The following is a 15,164-nucleotide window of genomic DNA, read 5'->3' as shown; positions in this document are numbered from 1 at the left end:
GTATCTAATATATAAATAAAGTAAATGTTGTGATTTAAGAAAACCCCTAAGAAAATCGATTTGTTTAAAAATGCAGAAGAAGGAGAAGAATGTTTCACATTTTATAAATAGAGAGAAAAAAAAAGGGAGGAGACATTTTTTTTAATTTAATTCATTTTTTTTTTTTTTAATACACGAAAAGATTTTTTTTTTAAGTTTTTTTATTTTTTAAATATTTTTTGATTTAAAACCTCGCCTTCTATTTTTTTTATTGTTTGGTTTAGATTGTACCTGGCCACAAATGATCTAGACTCTCTCTCACTCATTCACTCCCAGTTCACTACGTCATCCCCTTTCCAAAGACCTTTACAACACAAAAACACAAAAATGACACTAATAGGATCAGTTGGACGACTGATTTTTGTTAGAGGAAATCTGGGATCTTCGTTCATTTGTACGTAGTAACCGAATTACAAAATTACTTGCGCTCGTTTTCTTAATTACAGAAACTTAAGATCCACCGCATAAAAAGCCCTTTCCAAATTTGAAAGATAATCATCAATAGCTTTATTGTTCTTTGATTGTATTACTTACAACTTCGTCATCTTTATATTCTTCTTCTTCATCATCGTCATCGTCATCGGCCACTTTTTGATCTGGATCAACAAACTTTTGAAGTCATTAAAACGTCTACATTATTTCTTGTCTGCTTGAGGTGAATTTTGTATTTTGCAAGTTGGTGATGTGGAATCTCTTTCGGTCTCTTACAACAACGCTTCAATTCACCTTTCGTAGAGAATCATCCTATTATGATACTAATAGGAGGAAGTGTGTATTGACAACGCAAGGGGTAGATCTCATAGCAACAATTGTACAAAATACAATTTCAATTCAGTTCATTTGAAACTGAAAAGAACTAGAATTACAACCACATGGACAATATCAAACATCAGAATATAAAACATAGACCTGATTGGTTCTTGGTTAAGTAAGTGTAATTAAACATGGCTACAAGGACAGTTATTTTTTTACTTTTTTGCAACCAACTGCTGTAAAGACCTTTTCAAAAACAAAAACACTTTATGCTTTTAACTTTTTAGCCGGTAACTTTATTTTTGGCTATTATGGTTTATGAATGGATTATCATTCATAATGATTCATAGTGTAACATGTCCTTCTCACAACTCTAGAATATTTGTGTTGACTATTGTCACATTTCCATATGAAACCTCGACAATATGTTTCAGATGTTCGCACTTGAAACACACACAATAAAACATTTCTTGCAACCAAAGAAATCTCGTTAAAACATCTGATACAAGACTCTTGGTTATTATTATCATTTATAGGTAGTCTAAGCGAAGAAAAGAAGTATATGAACACACATGAACTAAGCAAACTGTTAAACATGACGTATGCCAAGCGGTGATCTGAGTTTCCCTCCTTACGATACTTCAAGATCTGGCAGATCTCTACTTTCTAACTTACTAATACTGTACATCAAAGAATTTAATTACTTCGAATTATATAGCCTACCCCTATCTACTTACAGTTACATGAAATAATAATTACATTTAGAAAGTTTGTCTAAGTTCTTGGGAGAATTTATAATTTTCTCTTCTACGTGTCAACCACGTCTTTTCATAATCAAAATACTTATAATTAGCTTCTTCGACCTCATTATTTCTACCATCTACCAGATCTTGTTCTTCTTCTCGTTGTACAACCGACATTGATCTATTCTTAGATCCACTCTTATTATCTTTCAAAAACCATTGTTTGAATTCTGTATTAAAAATCCAACCTCGTTTGGATAATTCTTGAGCAGCATTCCATCTGGCTATATTATCAACACCTTGACTATAATAAAAACAAAAGAATAACGTATCATTATCAAATTTCTTCATGTAATTGGCACTATTTAATTCATACATTGGTTCTTGGGGATAATCCATCAGTGAAGGATGAATATTCACCGGAATATATTGTCTTGGTTTTTCGGCATCAAATGAATCAGGACAATTTAGTAATGAAGACTCAAGTAGACTATTGATTTCTTGAAATGGTAGTGGATTACTTAATCGTGATTGAACAATAGAATTGATTCGAGAAATTCCATCCTTAAATATTTTGCTGCTGGAAGTTATTGGCAGTTGTGAGGCACTTACTTGGTCATTGCCATCTTCTTGGAGTTTTTCTTTACTAATCAAAGGTGAGACAGATTGTGATTTTGGTGCTTGTGATTGTTGATTCAAACCTGGTGGTGGCATCTTGGCGGGCGTGGATGAAGTACTAGATGATGCGGTTGCAATTGTAGCAGGGGCATTCTTAGGGGTTGATGAAGCACTCTTGGAAGATTGCTGGGCAGCTTTAATGGCACTAGAATATCCTGTTATTGGAGGTGGGGCAGGTGCTGGTACAATAGAAGGTTTCTTTTTATTTGGTGTACTTGAAGTTGATGCATTAATTCCAGCTGGAGTTGGTTTAGGAGGAGTATGTTTCACTTCTGGTTTAGCTGGAGGAGGTACTGATGCTGCGGCAGCCGCAGCAGCAGCAGCGGCAGCGACAGCGGCTTCTTCTTTACTTTCTTCTTCAGCTGTTTCTGCTGCCATTTGTGCTAATGAACCTTGTATTTCCACGTCGTCATCCTCCATTTCTAATTGATCATAAAACTCATCATATTCGACATAGTCTTCATCCTGATTGTTCTCAACATAATAATCCAAATCATCTTTAATATCATCAATTTTCAGTGGATCTAATCGATCAGTGTCCAATCTATCCAATATTTCTTCCAATCTCTCAACATGAGTATTATTTCTATCAATCTTATATTTAACATCCTCGATTGAACTTTGAACAGAATACGAACCACCTTTTCCTCTTTTCAGTTGTCCTCCCAACGATTCCAATTCTTCTTCCAAAGTTTCATTCTGTTGATTTAATTGTTCAATAACATCACTAATATATTGCATTGATTCATTCCTTTTGGCATCATCTCCATCTCCAAATCTTGAGAATCTAGTTCTTTGACTTTGTAATTCCAATCCTTCATTTGAGAATTGTTTTATCTTCAGAGATTTCTCCAAATCTTTAAATTGATCCATGGCATGTTCAATCTTGGTCCTATTTTCTTGTAAGAGATTTTTATCTAGCTTAATACTAGTATCACCTAACCATGTCTTCAATTGCTCTCTCAGTCTTTGTAATTTCTTGATTTCTTTCTTTAAATCACTTTCAAGTTTTTCCTTTTGCAGAGAAATATCAGTGGTGGTTAATTTAAGATAAATATCATCAAATACTGACAACCCTTCAGCTATCTTCTTATTGGTTTTATCAAACTCCTGTTGTAGTTTCCTGGCACTCATTTCTTTCTCTCGTTTGATACGTCAAGTAAAGCAAGTATTGATTTGTTTTTGTCTAATACTTCGGCCTTGTCTTACAATTGTCAAACTTCTTAAAGGCTCCGATTTTCTTTGCTGCTGAGAAAATGCGTTTTGCCAGAACGTCGTGATACAATTTACACGACCATTCTATTAATTACGCACATCTAATTTATTACTGTAACTATCTAACTATTAACTCTATATTTCCTCTGTATTGTATTACAGTCTATTCTAAAGAACCGATCTCACGCTTAAGAAATTCATCCAGAAAATGACAAATTTGACGGAAATTATATTCAAACCCATCAATACCTCCATAATAAGGATCATCAACAATATTCTGAAACCCACTATCTTTAGTATTCCAATTCCCAAACAACTCAACCACAGTCTTTGAATCCCTAGGTTTCATATATTTCAAATCGGATAAATTGCTAGTATCCATTCCAATCACATAATCGAAATTTTTAAAATCTGAATGATGGATTTGTTGAGCAGAATGAGAAACGGGGACTCCATGTTTTCGACATGTCTTTGCCGAACGAGAATCAGGATTGGAGCCGACATGATAGGCTGCTGTGCCGAATGAATCGATCTTTTTGAAATATTGGGAATATCCGAGTTCGTTTACTCTATGCTTGAATACTGCTTCTGCCATTGGGGAACGACAACTAAAAGATCTGTTAGTATTACAAACATTTTCAAAAGAGGGAGCTGGTTAGAATGAAAACATACATGTTTCCTAAGCATACGAATGCAACTGATATTTGTTTATCTTCAGGTTTAAACTTAACTGTCATCTTATAGTATTTAATGTGTTCTTAAAAGAGGAATAAAATCGATCTGATTAGATTAAGTTTCTCTTTTTTGGTTATCATCAGATTGTATGAAAAAAATTATTCAACATCACTTTATTAAGGCAAATGAATAGAAAATGCAAAAAATTGTATATTTATAACAATAATAATAATAATAATAATAATAACTAAAAATACTCTAAAAAACTGTAATAAACTGTTCATCATTGGATAGAAGAAACAACAAATTGTTTCCACTCATCAAATCCAATCGGTTCATAAATAAACCTATCACTATTATTCATCATATCCACCTCACCTTCTTCCCTCTTCACTCTCTTTTCATTAAACAACATATCCAAATCATCATCTTCCTCCAACCTCCTCTTCTCACCATTCTGACCCTGCCCAGTCTGAGAAATAGCCAATTCCTCACATTTAGCAATAATATCATGATCCACAGTCTCTCTAATCTGCTCCACCTGTCTAAACGAACTCACAATCGCCCCTGGTCTAACACTACAGACCCAATTACTATCATATGGAGACAACGGAGACTTCGCCAATTTCTTACCACTATTATCCCCACCATTATTCTCATCAATTTCTAATAAATTCGCCAAAGCAGCCATGAAAAATTGTTCAGGATCAGAACCTAATAATTCCTTCCGTCTAGCAGTCTTAGAATCAATCTGCACCATGCCACCAAATAATTCATGCTCGGCACTATATACGGGAGTCTCATGACTAATAATGGGTGGTGATTGGACACTGGATGATGCTTGGGGTGTATTCTTATTTGAATGAGATCCGGGAGGGATTTGAGGTGTTGGGATACTATTGGGGGTCTTGATTGCATTTGCCAATGTGGCGGGAGTAGGTGCTGCGATGACTGCTGGTGTTGGGGCAGCAGAACTGCTTTTCCGTTTACGTCCTGGTCCCGCTTTCTTGGCACCTGCGGTGGATTTAGCGGCTCCCTTTTGTGGTTTGACGAGTGGGGGCTGCTGTTGTTGTTGTTGTTGTGGGATTGGAATTTGTTGAAAGGTGGGGATGGGGGATTGTAATGGCATTTGTTGTGGTGGTGGTTGTGGAATTGGTTGTTGTGGAACTATTGGACTGCTGCCAATATTCTGTTGCTGTCTGGGAACACCGCTTGATTGTGCAACCATACCTCCAACGGGTCCAGGAGCAGGTGGCCAGTTGTTAAATTGTTGTTGTTGTTGCTGTTGGGGTGGTTGTTGCTGCTGTTGTTGTTGTGCTGGTGGCATAGGCTGTGGAATTCCCATTTGAGGTTGTACTTGTTGGTTTTGGTTCATGAATGGTGTCGTCTGACTCTTGATTGGTGCCGCTTGTTGTTGTGGAAGAGGTGGTGGCTGTTGTTGACCTACTGGAGGAACTTGTCTACCTGGTTGCTGCGGTTGTGGTTGTTGTGGCGGTTGTTGTCTTCCTTGTTGTTGAGGTTGTCCTGCCGCTTGTTGTTGTTTTCTTAATGCAAATTGTTCCTTAACATATTCAAAATACTTACTATATTGTCCTCTTAACTTCTCTAATAATTCAGGAGTTGCCAAATAAATCCCTCTATGTAAATTATCCAAAATATTCTTCGTCATATATTTCATCTGAATCAATCTCTTTGTCCCCTCGGCATTCCTAGTCAACAAAAAGAAATAAGTAATAATACTATCCACACTTCCATACTGTTCTTGAATCCTATTCATTGATTCACGTACAGCTAATTTATCCTGAGGTGAAAGTAATGCAGTCACATCCTTCAATACAACATTACTACGGGCAACTTCTTCGGTAAACAGTCTCAACTTCATCTTAAAATCTTCATTTATGGGAGGAATGGCACCTGGTTGGGGTGGACCGGTTCCTGATAATGGTCTATTTCTATTAGCGGGTGGAATGTTTGTTGCTTGTGCAGGAGCTCCTCCTGGTCCTGGTCCGGGACCTTGTCCTAGAACTGGTCCTGGTGCAGCTACTTGGGCATTTGTATTCATAACGCCACGTTGAGCCATTAATGGTGAAGAAAGAGTATTTACTTGTGTATTGGGTTTCAACATCGGTGTATTCATATTAGTTAACATTGGCAGTTGTTGCGGCATTCCTTGAATTGAAGATTGTTGTTGATGAAGTTGCCCTTGGGGTGGAACCTGTTGTGGGATCGATTGTTGTTGTTGTGGAGGTTGAACCTGTTGTTGTTGTGGAGGTGGTGGTGGTTGTTGAGGTTGTGCTTGTGGTTGTTGACCAACTTTCTGAGGAGGAGCTGGAGCTAATCCATTTTGTTGTTTCCAAAGTAATGTCTTTTGATGAATAATGTATTTTCTAATAAAACTTTCCTTCATACCTTGATCAATAGGTCCTTCAATCTGCTTCTGTTGTTGCAACTTATTCAAAACAGCAACTGCTTCATTTGCATACCTGTTATAATCCTGTTGAGTAATTTGAAACTGAGGCGGTTTAGGAGGTTGTGATTGATCTTGTTGTTGTGCTGGTGGAGGACCACGCTGTTGAGGTGGGACTTGCTGTTGTTGTGGAGGTTGTTGATTTTGTTGAATTGTCGTTTGCATCATTTGGGGACTTTGTGATGGGCCTCCTGCAGCTTGTGGAACTGGTTGCTGCACTCTAGGTTGTTGCAGCTGCTGTTGCTGCTGCTGTTGCTGCTGCTGTTGTTGCTGTTGGTTTCGTTGTTGTTGAAGTGTACGTTGTCTTTGAAGTAATTGCTCCCTTTGTTGTGGAGTTAAATTATTAATATTAAAATTTGGATTTGTTGTATTCATCACTAAATTATTAGCATTATTAGTCTTACTTATAGATGTGTTCAAACTAGTTGGAGCCGAAATTGTAGTATTACTATCATTCAAAGATCGTTGCATTTGATTCATTTTTTGTTGTTGTTGTTCACGATAAGCTAATTGTACATGAGTAGAATGAATTTCTTTAATTAATTGAATTGATTCAGGCGGAATTATTCTCTTTTTTATACATGCAAATACTTGATTCCAAGTTGTAACACCAGCAGGTAAATTAGGGATTTTTGCAAGTAATGGTTGGGGAATTGCCGAATTTCTAACCATTTCAACCAATTTTGAGTTTTGAGCACTGAACGCTTGTTGCTGGTTTGGTCTTGGTTGTTGACCACCTTGACCAGCTTGCCCGGGTTGTTGCAGTTGAATTGGAAGTTGACCACCCTGTTGGTTCTGTTGAGGCATATTTCCCATTCGAATCTGCTGTTGCTGTTGCGCTGGAGGTGGCTGTTGTTGTTGCTGCTGCTGTTGTTGCTGTGGCTGGCGAGGTTGTAATTGAGGTTGATTTCTAGCTTGAGATTGTTGTTGTTGCAAAAACTGATTCTGAGCATTTATTGAATTGGGATTAGGAGTCATGTTATTTCTTCCCATCTGTTGTTGTTGTTGGACCTGTGCCTGAGGTGGAGGTGGTTGTTGAACCTGTTGTCTTTGTTGTTGTTGTTGCTGCTGCTGCTGCTGTTGTTGTTGTTGCCGTTGTTGGGTTGAACTTCTCAACTGAGTGACCTTTTGTCTAATAGCTTTCAAGTAATCATCTCTAGTAGGAGCATTCTCATAAATATATTTTTCAAAATCCTGAGCAGTTTGAGCTAATCGTTGTGGATCATAATTAGGATTGGTCATATTCAACGTATCCAATATGATTCTAACAACTTTTTGACGTTCTTCATTGGAACTCTTTTGAGAATTGTTGTTGCTGTTCCAATTATTGTTGGCATTGTTGTTGTTGTTGCCTGGTTGAGGGGGAGGGGGTGGTTGGTTGAGATTATTCATACTATATGTAACAGTTATAGTATTTGAATAAAAGATGGTTGATTGGGAATTATAAAAAAATGAACAAAGAAGTTTAAAAATTCCCCCAAAAATAGAAAAATCAAAAAATTGTTACCGTGTGAGTCCCAAAAGAAAAAGAAAAAAAAAAGAGGATGATCTTTTTTCGTTGTGTTGTGTTTTTTTTAAATTAAGGTGGTAAGAGTTAAATTTAAAATTAACTTTTAAAATTGACCCTACTTATATGAGGTCAAGGGAGTATATTAGAAATATGAGCATTTAGTCTCTCAGATTGAATAGAAGGTTTTTCAAATCAAGATCTTACAAAACTAAAGGTATTGGGAGAGAAGCAAAAACAGAGAGAGAGTGGTGTGAAGTTTATGAAATTAATTTTAAAATTAAGAATTTAACACAAAAATAAAAATAATTTTTAAAATTTTATTTTTCGGTTGTTTCTCTTCTCCTCCTTTTCTACATTGTACAGTAAATACAATCTATCTATCAACATCTACGGAATCTCTTTCCCACTCTTTCCGTAAGCCTCACGTCTAGAATCGATGTGGGACAATATGATTAGTAAGAGATCTGATCTTATCTTCTCTTTCGGATAAATATGGAAGAATAAATCTTTAAATCAAATAAAAGAAGAAGATATCTTGTGTGAGGTAAATTAATTCTTACTGTTTTTTGACAGTGATAAACTATTTTAGTAATTAAAATTAAAATCTTAATTTGTGTACAATCGAAAATTATTAAATTTCTATTCCAATTTTGCTATTTTTTTAATTCTATTAAATTATATATTTAATATAGCAATCAAATAGCATTAGGGATAGTCTATATACGAGTTGGTTGCACAGTATTTAGTATCTCCTTTAGAAGAAGCCACAGTGTTTATTATGAAAAGTATTTTAGTGTCACTCAATTTATTTTCCTCAGCCGCACAAAAAATCTTTCAATTTTTCTCTCTTAGTAACAGACAGAGATTTACCATTGTTATTGAAAAAATAACCAATTGGTAACAGATAATAAATACTATCTTTAAATACTTCTTCTTTTCATAGAAATTATGGTTAATTCTAATTTGAGACAGAAGTCTATATCAACATTGATCTTTACAAAACTTAGCTTCCCAATATCTTTGACAAATGAGGTTGTGAGCAATTCTCCAAGCTGCATACAGGGTTATTTAGGATTTTAGCCGCTGATGTAACATTGAAGATTCAAAAACAAAAATCCCACTTACAATTGTGAATCTGAAACATTCTCATTTGTTCTGATTTGCCCATTTCTATATTCACCTTCTAATACTTTTTGCAATCGATTCTATATATGCGACATCTTCTATAAGCCTTGGGCCGTCTTTTCTCTCCGATCGTATGGAAATATTCTCTAGCCGATATATAATTATTTTTTTTTCATTACCAGATTCGGTATTGTAATGCGCAGGTCGGTTAATTTAAATTTTTTTAAAAAAAAAATACGAGAAAATGAAAAATTATAAATGTAATGGCCGCAAAAAAAGCCAATACAAGATTGCAAAAAAAACTAATTTGCAAAAATAATTCTATTTATTGTTTATTATTAATATACATATATATCCCCCTTCTCTCTTCCTTAAATGGTAACATAGCTTCTCTTGACCGCCTTCTTATCTTCATACTCACGTTGTTCCTTCTCATCTATAAATTCTGTTTCATGAGTTAATTTCCATTGTTGTTTAACGAATTTCAATCCTTGAGTATTAACCCCTAATTGTTGACATGTTTCCTGTAAACCTTCTCTTAATTGTTGCTTGACTTTAATTAATTGGTTCTTAATTGCTGGATCCTTTTGATTAATCAATTCCTTGGCGTTTGAACTTATAACAAAGAATAATACTTTACAAATCAACGACATATTGACCACATTGGTTTTAATATTGGTCTTATTAGTCCAAATCTCAATAAATTGTAACAACTTCAATGAATATGAGAATGGCAATACTAATAATGCATCATCAATTTGAGCAGGTCTGATTTTAGTCAATACACTTAAAACATAATCACTTCCTGTCATATTATAAGCAAGTAAAATAGAATTTGGGGTTGGTTTAACTGCTTGTTTACCAGCTTTTACCAACGATTCATATTCCTTAACTGCCTCGACATCTTCAACTCCAATGTCAAGTGCTTCCATTAACTTTTCACCTGCTTTCAAAGTTTCCATAGTTTGTTTAGAAACTCTAGTAACTTCGTCAGTCTCTTCTTCATCTTCATCGGTTCTCTTTCTTTGTTCGTCATCACCTTCAAGTTGATCCAATAATGTATTCTCATACATTTCATCCAATTCCTTTTCTTTTTCTTCTTCCAAAAACACTTGATCATCAGTCGCCAGCCATAATCTAATAGAATGATCATGAGAAGTAGATACCATCAGCAATCCGTCACTACTCATAGCCATACACCAAACTTCACTCTGATGGGCTGGTAATTTCTGAATACATTCGAATTTATCCCCATCCCAATATTTAATTAATCCATCTTTCCCACTTGAGAAGAAGTTATGAGTATCTCCAATAAATTTTACATTCATGATTGAATCTTGATGAGCAAAGATTGATTTATGACAATCACCGAAATCCAATCCCCAGATTTTGATATTTTTGTCAGCGGAAGATGTGATGATTAATTTGGAATCCAGGGATATGTCAATTGATAATACGGGTAATTTATGACCATATAATGTAAGGAAAAGTTTCAAAGTATCAAAGAAAACTACTTGGACATTATTATTTAATAATGAAACTGCAAGATATTTCCCATCAGGTGAAATCTTGACACATAATACATCTTCATTCAAGTCCAAAGTTTGAGTATGCACAAATCTTAATTGAGATACAACAGTTTCCGTACCGGGTATAACATCTTGTTCAACTTTAAAATTCCAAAATTTCACACATTTATCATTTCCACCAGTCACCAAAGTCTTCCCATCCGGTGTCAAATCAAGCGACCAAATAGCAGCCGTTTCTTCTTCTTCTTTCCCAACTCCAGAAATCTGATGGGCTTTTTCAACACGATCAACTAATGAAGAAGTAGCCAAATCATACAATTCCAAATCCCCATTCTTAAACCCAACTACAATCAATGTCCCCCCTGGTAAAAATTTACAACATAATGCATATCCTCCTTCTAAAGTAAAACTTCTAATCACATTGAAGGATTTAAGATTCCAGACTTTTAATTCTCCGTTTGAGGCAGTAGCCAATAATCGATTGTCTTCAGGTGATATATCCATGGCACGAATATCGAATCTATGACCTAATAAATCAAGTGAATGTTGTTTGACGGAATATAAATCGGTGGCTTGGGCTTTCTTTGGTTGTTCTGGTAATGGGATATTATGAAATTCGGCACTGTTGTTAGTTAATGAGATTAAGAGATCGAGTTTTTTGGCGTTGGTTGTCCAAGTACATGATTTGATTTTTGCAATGGTACGTAATGTAGTGAATGAAGTTATTAACATACTGACTTCTGATTCTTGTAAGGACTGTAAGATTTCATCTTCATCTAATCCTTTATCTTTTAATCTTTTTGTACGTTTTGCAATTCCTCTTTTGATTTCATCATCTGATCTAACTCTAAATATCTCAATTGTTCTATCTGCATTCTGAATCGAGAATAATTGAAGATGGGTAGAACTAACTTTAACATTCTTGAATAAAATCTCATTACTTCTATTCTTACTCACTTTTGCAAATTCACCACGTTCACTAATCTTAGATCCATCTTCAAGCAGAATATCCAATGACCATACCTTAACCTGATCCTTATTCCCACTAGTAATGACCAAATCCTTAGTCTCATTAATCCCCATCGACCAACATTCATTCGAATGAGCCAAATGAGTTTCTATACATTGTTGAGATTTCAATTCCCATAATTTAATCAACCCATCTCGAGAACAACTCAATAAATAATCTTCAATCTCATCAACATTCTCTTCACTATATTTCTCCGACAAAAATTCCAACCCACTAATTGGCCCTTTATGTCCTTTTAATTTAAACAATCCCGTTTCACCTACCAAATCCCACAAAATTATCGAAGAATCATTGGCACCCGAAACCAATCTCGTCCCACTTCTATCAAATTTCAAAACCGCAATTGTCGATTTATGTCCCTGGAAAGTAATAATCACACTTCCGGAACTTAAATCCCAAACCTTGATCGAACCATCATTATATCCCGCCGCCACAATATTATTCACATCATGATATGCCAAATATGAAACTGGCGATGGAGGGATCGATGTCGATGCATTCGATGCACCCGGTGTCAAACCATCTCTTAATCTAGACATGATTTCTCCAGTTTTGATATCCCAGATTAAGATTTCTTCAAGGGCTGAAGTAATGGCACGTCCGGCCGAAGTTGAGGATTGGGTGGGGGATGGGGGGAGCCAGAGAATGTTGGATTGGGAGGTGATGACTCCAAAACATTTTTCTTGATCATATCGATCGTATGATTTAACCATTATGTCTTAATTCCGGTGTCTTCTTGTTGTTGGCTGTGAAGAGTATAGGAAATTTGGTTGTTGAAGCTCATCTCTATATTTTTGAGAAGAGCTAGTCTGCATCTAAGAAAAAAAAATTTCGTGTGAAAAAAAAATTATGCTCACGTGACTTTGAAATATTTTTCCATAACATGGACATTACTAACGAAGGTAAGTCACTTTTGGAATTACAAGTCAATTGTCAATTCTTGAAACTCGTCGACGAACTTTTAACCGCAAGATTACTTGCTTTCGGTTCCCTTGCAACAAAGGTAACTAACAGAACCGGTATGGTGAGAATGAAAGACATTCTCAACTATATTGATAGAAGTACTGAACTCTCTTGTGAGACTATTGTTAAAGAGAGGATCGAAGAGTATATCAAATACTTAAGAAGGTTCGCAAGCGAGTTTAGCTTTGGGTAGTGTGAGGCTGAGAACAACCAACGACGCTTACTGATGCACCAGAATCAAACTTAACCATTTATCTTCCAATTCTTTGATTGTAATGTTCAGCTTAATCAGCATAAAGAAAAGAACACGACGATATAAGGATAATGTGGCAACGCCATTGCTATCTAAACAATGACCTCCCCACCATTAATGGTCTGGGGAAGTCGCTAACTTACTAACAGGAGTGTTGTTAGGGTTAGAAGCAACAGCAGCTTTATTCTTCTTACCTCTTAATCTGTTTCTTCTCTTTTTCATAACACGACTACCATCATTTGGTTGCTTCGATGATTTGAAGTTTCTTCTTGGTTGAAACCCTTTTTGATCAGTACCTTGGCGGCTGTGACTACCAGTAGTCACTTGATTAAGTTCTGTTCTGACATTGTCTTCACGGAACATCGAGCCAGTAGGTGTTCTAGACACATTTTTGTCAGCCGAAAGTAATTTCCCAACCATACCAGGGGTCATAATCAGGTAAGTATTTGGATCAGCAACCATTTAGCATACTGCTTTCCAAGAATACTGCAAAGTGCAACTCTGCTGGCACCTTCCTTCAAGTAATCATAAGTTATAATGATTCTGAAGTCTAATTTAAGGAGGAAACTGTCCATGGCTTTCGTAGCAGACCATTGGTTGTTCTCAGCCTCACACAACCCAAAGCTAAACTCGTTTGCGAACCTTCTTAAGTATTTGATATACTCTTCGATCCTCTCTTTAACAATAGTCTCACAAGAGAGTTCAGTACTTCTATCAATATAGTTGAGAATGTCTTTCATTCTCACCATACCGGTTCTGTTAGTTACCTTTGTTGCAAGGGAACCGAAAGCAAGTAATCTTGCGGTTAAAAGTTCGTCGACGAGTTTCAAGAATTGACAATTGACTTGTAATTCCAAAAGTGACTTACCTTCGTTAATAATGTCCATGTTATGGATTTGGGTTTTCTCGGTGAAAACAAAGTTTTCAGGGTCCAAGAACTAATCTTTAATCCCAACATAGATCTTAACACCAATATCAACCGCTTCCGATTGACACGCAAGATTATCTTTCTTGAATTGAAAGTTTTGAAAGGTCAGGGAAATATTTTGCCTGATCTCTTTCTTCCATGTGGACCTTAACTGAAAGTTAGTGAAGTCCACTTGAGGTGTAGCACTAGCAGCAGCCTTTAACTCATCCTTGCTTGGATAGCTAGGTGGTGGACCAGGAGGACCAAGTCTCTTTCTGTTAGAGAAGGGAACAGAGTCCCAATCTAACCCTTGACTAACGGATACACCAGCACGAACATTCTTGCTCCCGTTAATCGATTCAGCCTTAATGGACTTAAAACCATCAGAAATACCATCATCGTCTTCGCCATCACTGTCATCAGTAACGACAATAGGTGACGTGACATCGACTTCCATGTCGTCGATTGACAACTCACCTAAACCGGCAGTAGCTTCAGTTTGTTCTTTAGTTTGATCTTTTAACGACATATTTGACTTCTAATCTTATAAATTGTAAAATTTATTTTGTTTGTGAAATCTTAAATGATGTATATTTTATACAAATCCTACTTGTAAAATTCCTTCCCTCCTCCCTTACATTCCTGATAGCAGTGAATTTTACCTACTATTTATATTATTCTCCAGCACTCAGAATCTGTAGATTCTGAACACTTAGATTATAACTTTTCATATTCGTTCCCCACAATCTCTAGCAATAATAAATCCTAACGGAAATAGTTTTCTCGTAGTTAATACATAGTTAGGAAAATAGGATATCCGATGACAAGACTTATCTATCAATTGGATATCTTTTATCCATCCAATCGGTGACTTATTCACCTTCCGTTAGTCCACTTATCCATGGATATCTTATCTCTGGCATGGATATCTTATCTCTGAACGGACAGTTCTCCACTCTGAATAACAGTTCTCCTCAAGGACATATGTTCACCATAGACAAGAGTATTCTACCGGATGAAGTCTTCCGGAGAGGAGAATCCAATTACCATAGTTAAGACAACCAGCAAGGTAGTTCTCCTCACGGAGAAAGCATACCAAGACAAACTATAGCCAGCAAGAATGATTATCATATTTGATAACCATATATCAAGAGATAAATGACTGCAAATATATTTGGATTAAATATTCTCTTGATATTAAATAAATATTCTCTTGAGGCTGAGAAAACTCTCATGCAGGATCGTGCGACTTTGTGCATGAAACGAACAATTTTTCT

At 35.9% G+C, this 15,164-nt stretch overlaps 6 protein-coding genes across 6 annotated transcripts; all 6 read right to left on the bottom strand. All coding sequences in view use genetic code 12, as the record gives it.

Annotated features, from left to right (window-relative positions):
- Positions 1 to 1,553: 1,553 nt before the first annotated feature.
- NOT5 (CCR4-NOT core subunit) lies at positions 1,554 to 3,347 on the bottom strand (the record flags this gene model as incomplete). The annotated part of the gene is made up of 1 exon (XM_049406696.1): positions 1,554 to 3,347. One exon carries the CDS (start codon positions 3,345 to 3,347, stop codon positions 1,554 to 1,556), a length of 1,794 nt encoding a protein of 597 aa, XP_049263880.1.
- A 244-nt stretch (positions 3,348 to 3,591) lies between these two features.
- On the bottom strand, positions 3,592 to 4,165 carry LTP1 (tyrosine protein phosphatase; the record flags this gene model as incomplete). The annotated part of the gene is made up of 2 exons (XM_049406695.1): positions 3,592 to 4,036; positions 4,101 to 4,165. The coding sequence occupies 2 exons, from the start codon at positions 4,163 to 4,165 to the stop codon at positions 3,592 to 3,594; spliced, it is 510 nt and encodes a 169-aa protein (XP_049263879.1).
- Positions 4,166 to 4,386: 221 nt separating this feature from the next.
- Positions 4,387 to 7,962, bottom strand: MED15 (Med15p; the record flags this gene model as incomplete). The annotated part of the gene is made up of 1 exon (XM_049406692.1): positions 4,387 to 7,962. The coding sequence occupies one exon, from the start codon at positions 7,960 to 7,962 to the stop codon at positions 4,387 to 4,389; it is 3,576 nt and encodes a 1,191-aa protein (XP_049263878.1).
- Positions 7,963 to 9,576: 1,614 nt separating this feature from the next.
- DIP2 (snoRNA-binding rRNA-processing protein) lies at positions 9,577 to 12,477 on the bottom strand (the record flags this gene model as incomplete). The annotated part of the gene is made up of 1 exon (XM_049406691.1): positions 9,577 to 12,477. One exon carries the CDS (start codon positions 12,475 to 12,477, stop codon positions 9,577 to 9,579), a length of 2,901 nt encoding a protein of 966 aa, XP_049263877.1.
- Positions 12,478 to 13,094: 617 nt separating this feature from the next.
- Positions 13,095 to 13,867, bottom strand: J8A68_002893 (uncharacterized protein; the record flags this gene model as incomplete). The annotated part of the gene is made up of 2 exons (XM_049406690.1): positions 13,095 to 13,359; positions 13,452 to 13,867. 2 exons carry the CDS (start codon positions 13,865 to 13,867, stop codon positions 13,095 to 13,097), a joined length of 681 nt encoding a protein of 226 aa, XP_049263876.1.
- A 51-nt stretch (positions 13,868 to 13,918) lies between these two features.
- J8A68_002892 (uncharacterized protein) lies at positions 13,919 to 14,416 on the bottom strand (the record flags this gene model as incomplete). The annotated part of the gene is made up of 1 exon (XM_049406689.1): positions 13,919 to 14,416. One exon carries the CDS (start codon positions 14,414 to 14,416, stop codon positions 13,919 to 13,921), a length of 498 nt encoding a protein of 165 aa, XP_049263875.1.
- Positions 14,417 to 15,164: the final 748 nt, after the last annotated feature.

Source organism: Hemisphaericaspora subhashii, assembly GCF_019202705.1.
Source record: "Hemisphaericaspora subhashii strain CBS 10753 chromosome Unknown scaffold13, whole genome shotgun sequence".
In the NCBI taxonomy this organism is placed as follows: Eukaryota; Fungi; Ascomycota; class Pichiomycetes; order Serinales; family Debaryomycetaceae; genus Hemisphaericaspora; species Hemisphaericaspora subhashii.
The sequence above is the reverse complement of the archived record's forward strand: the minus strand, read 5'-3'. Positions and strand labels throughout refer to the sequence as shown.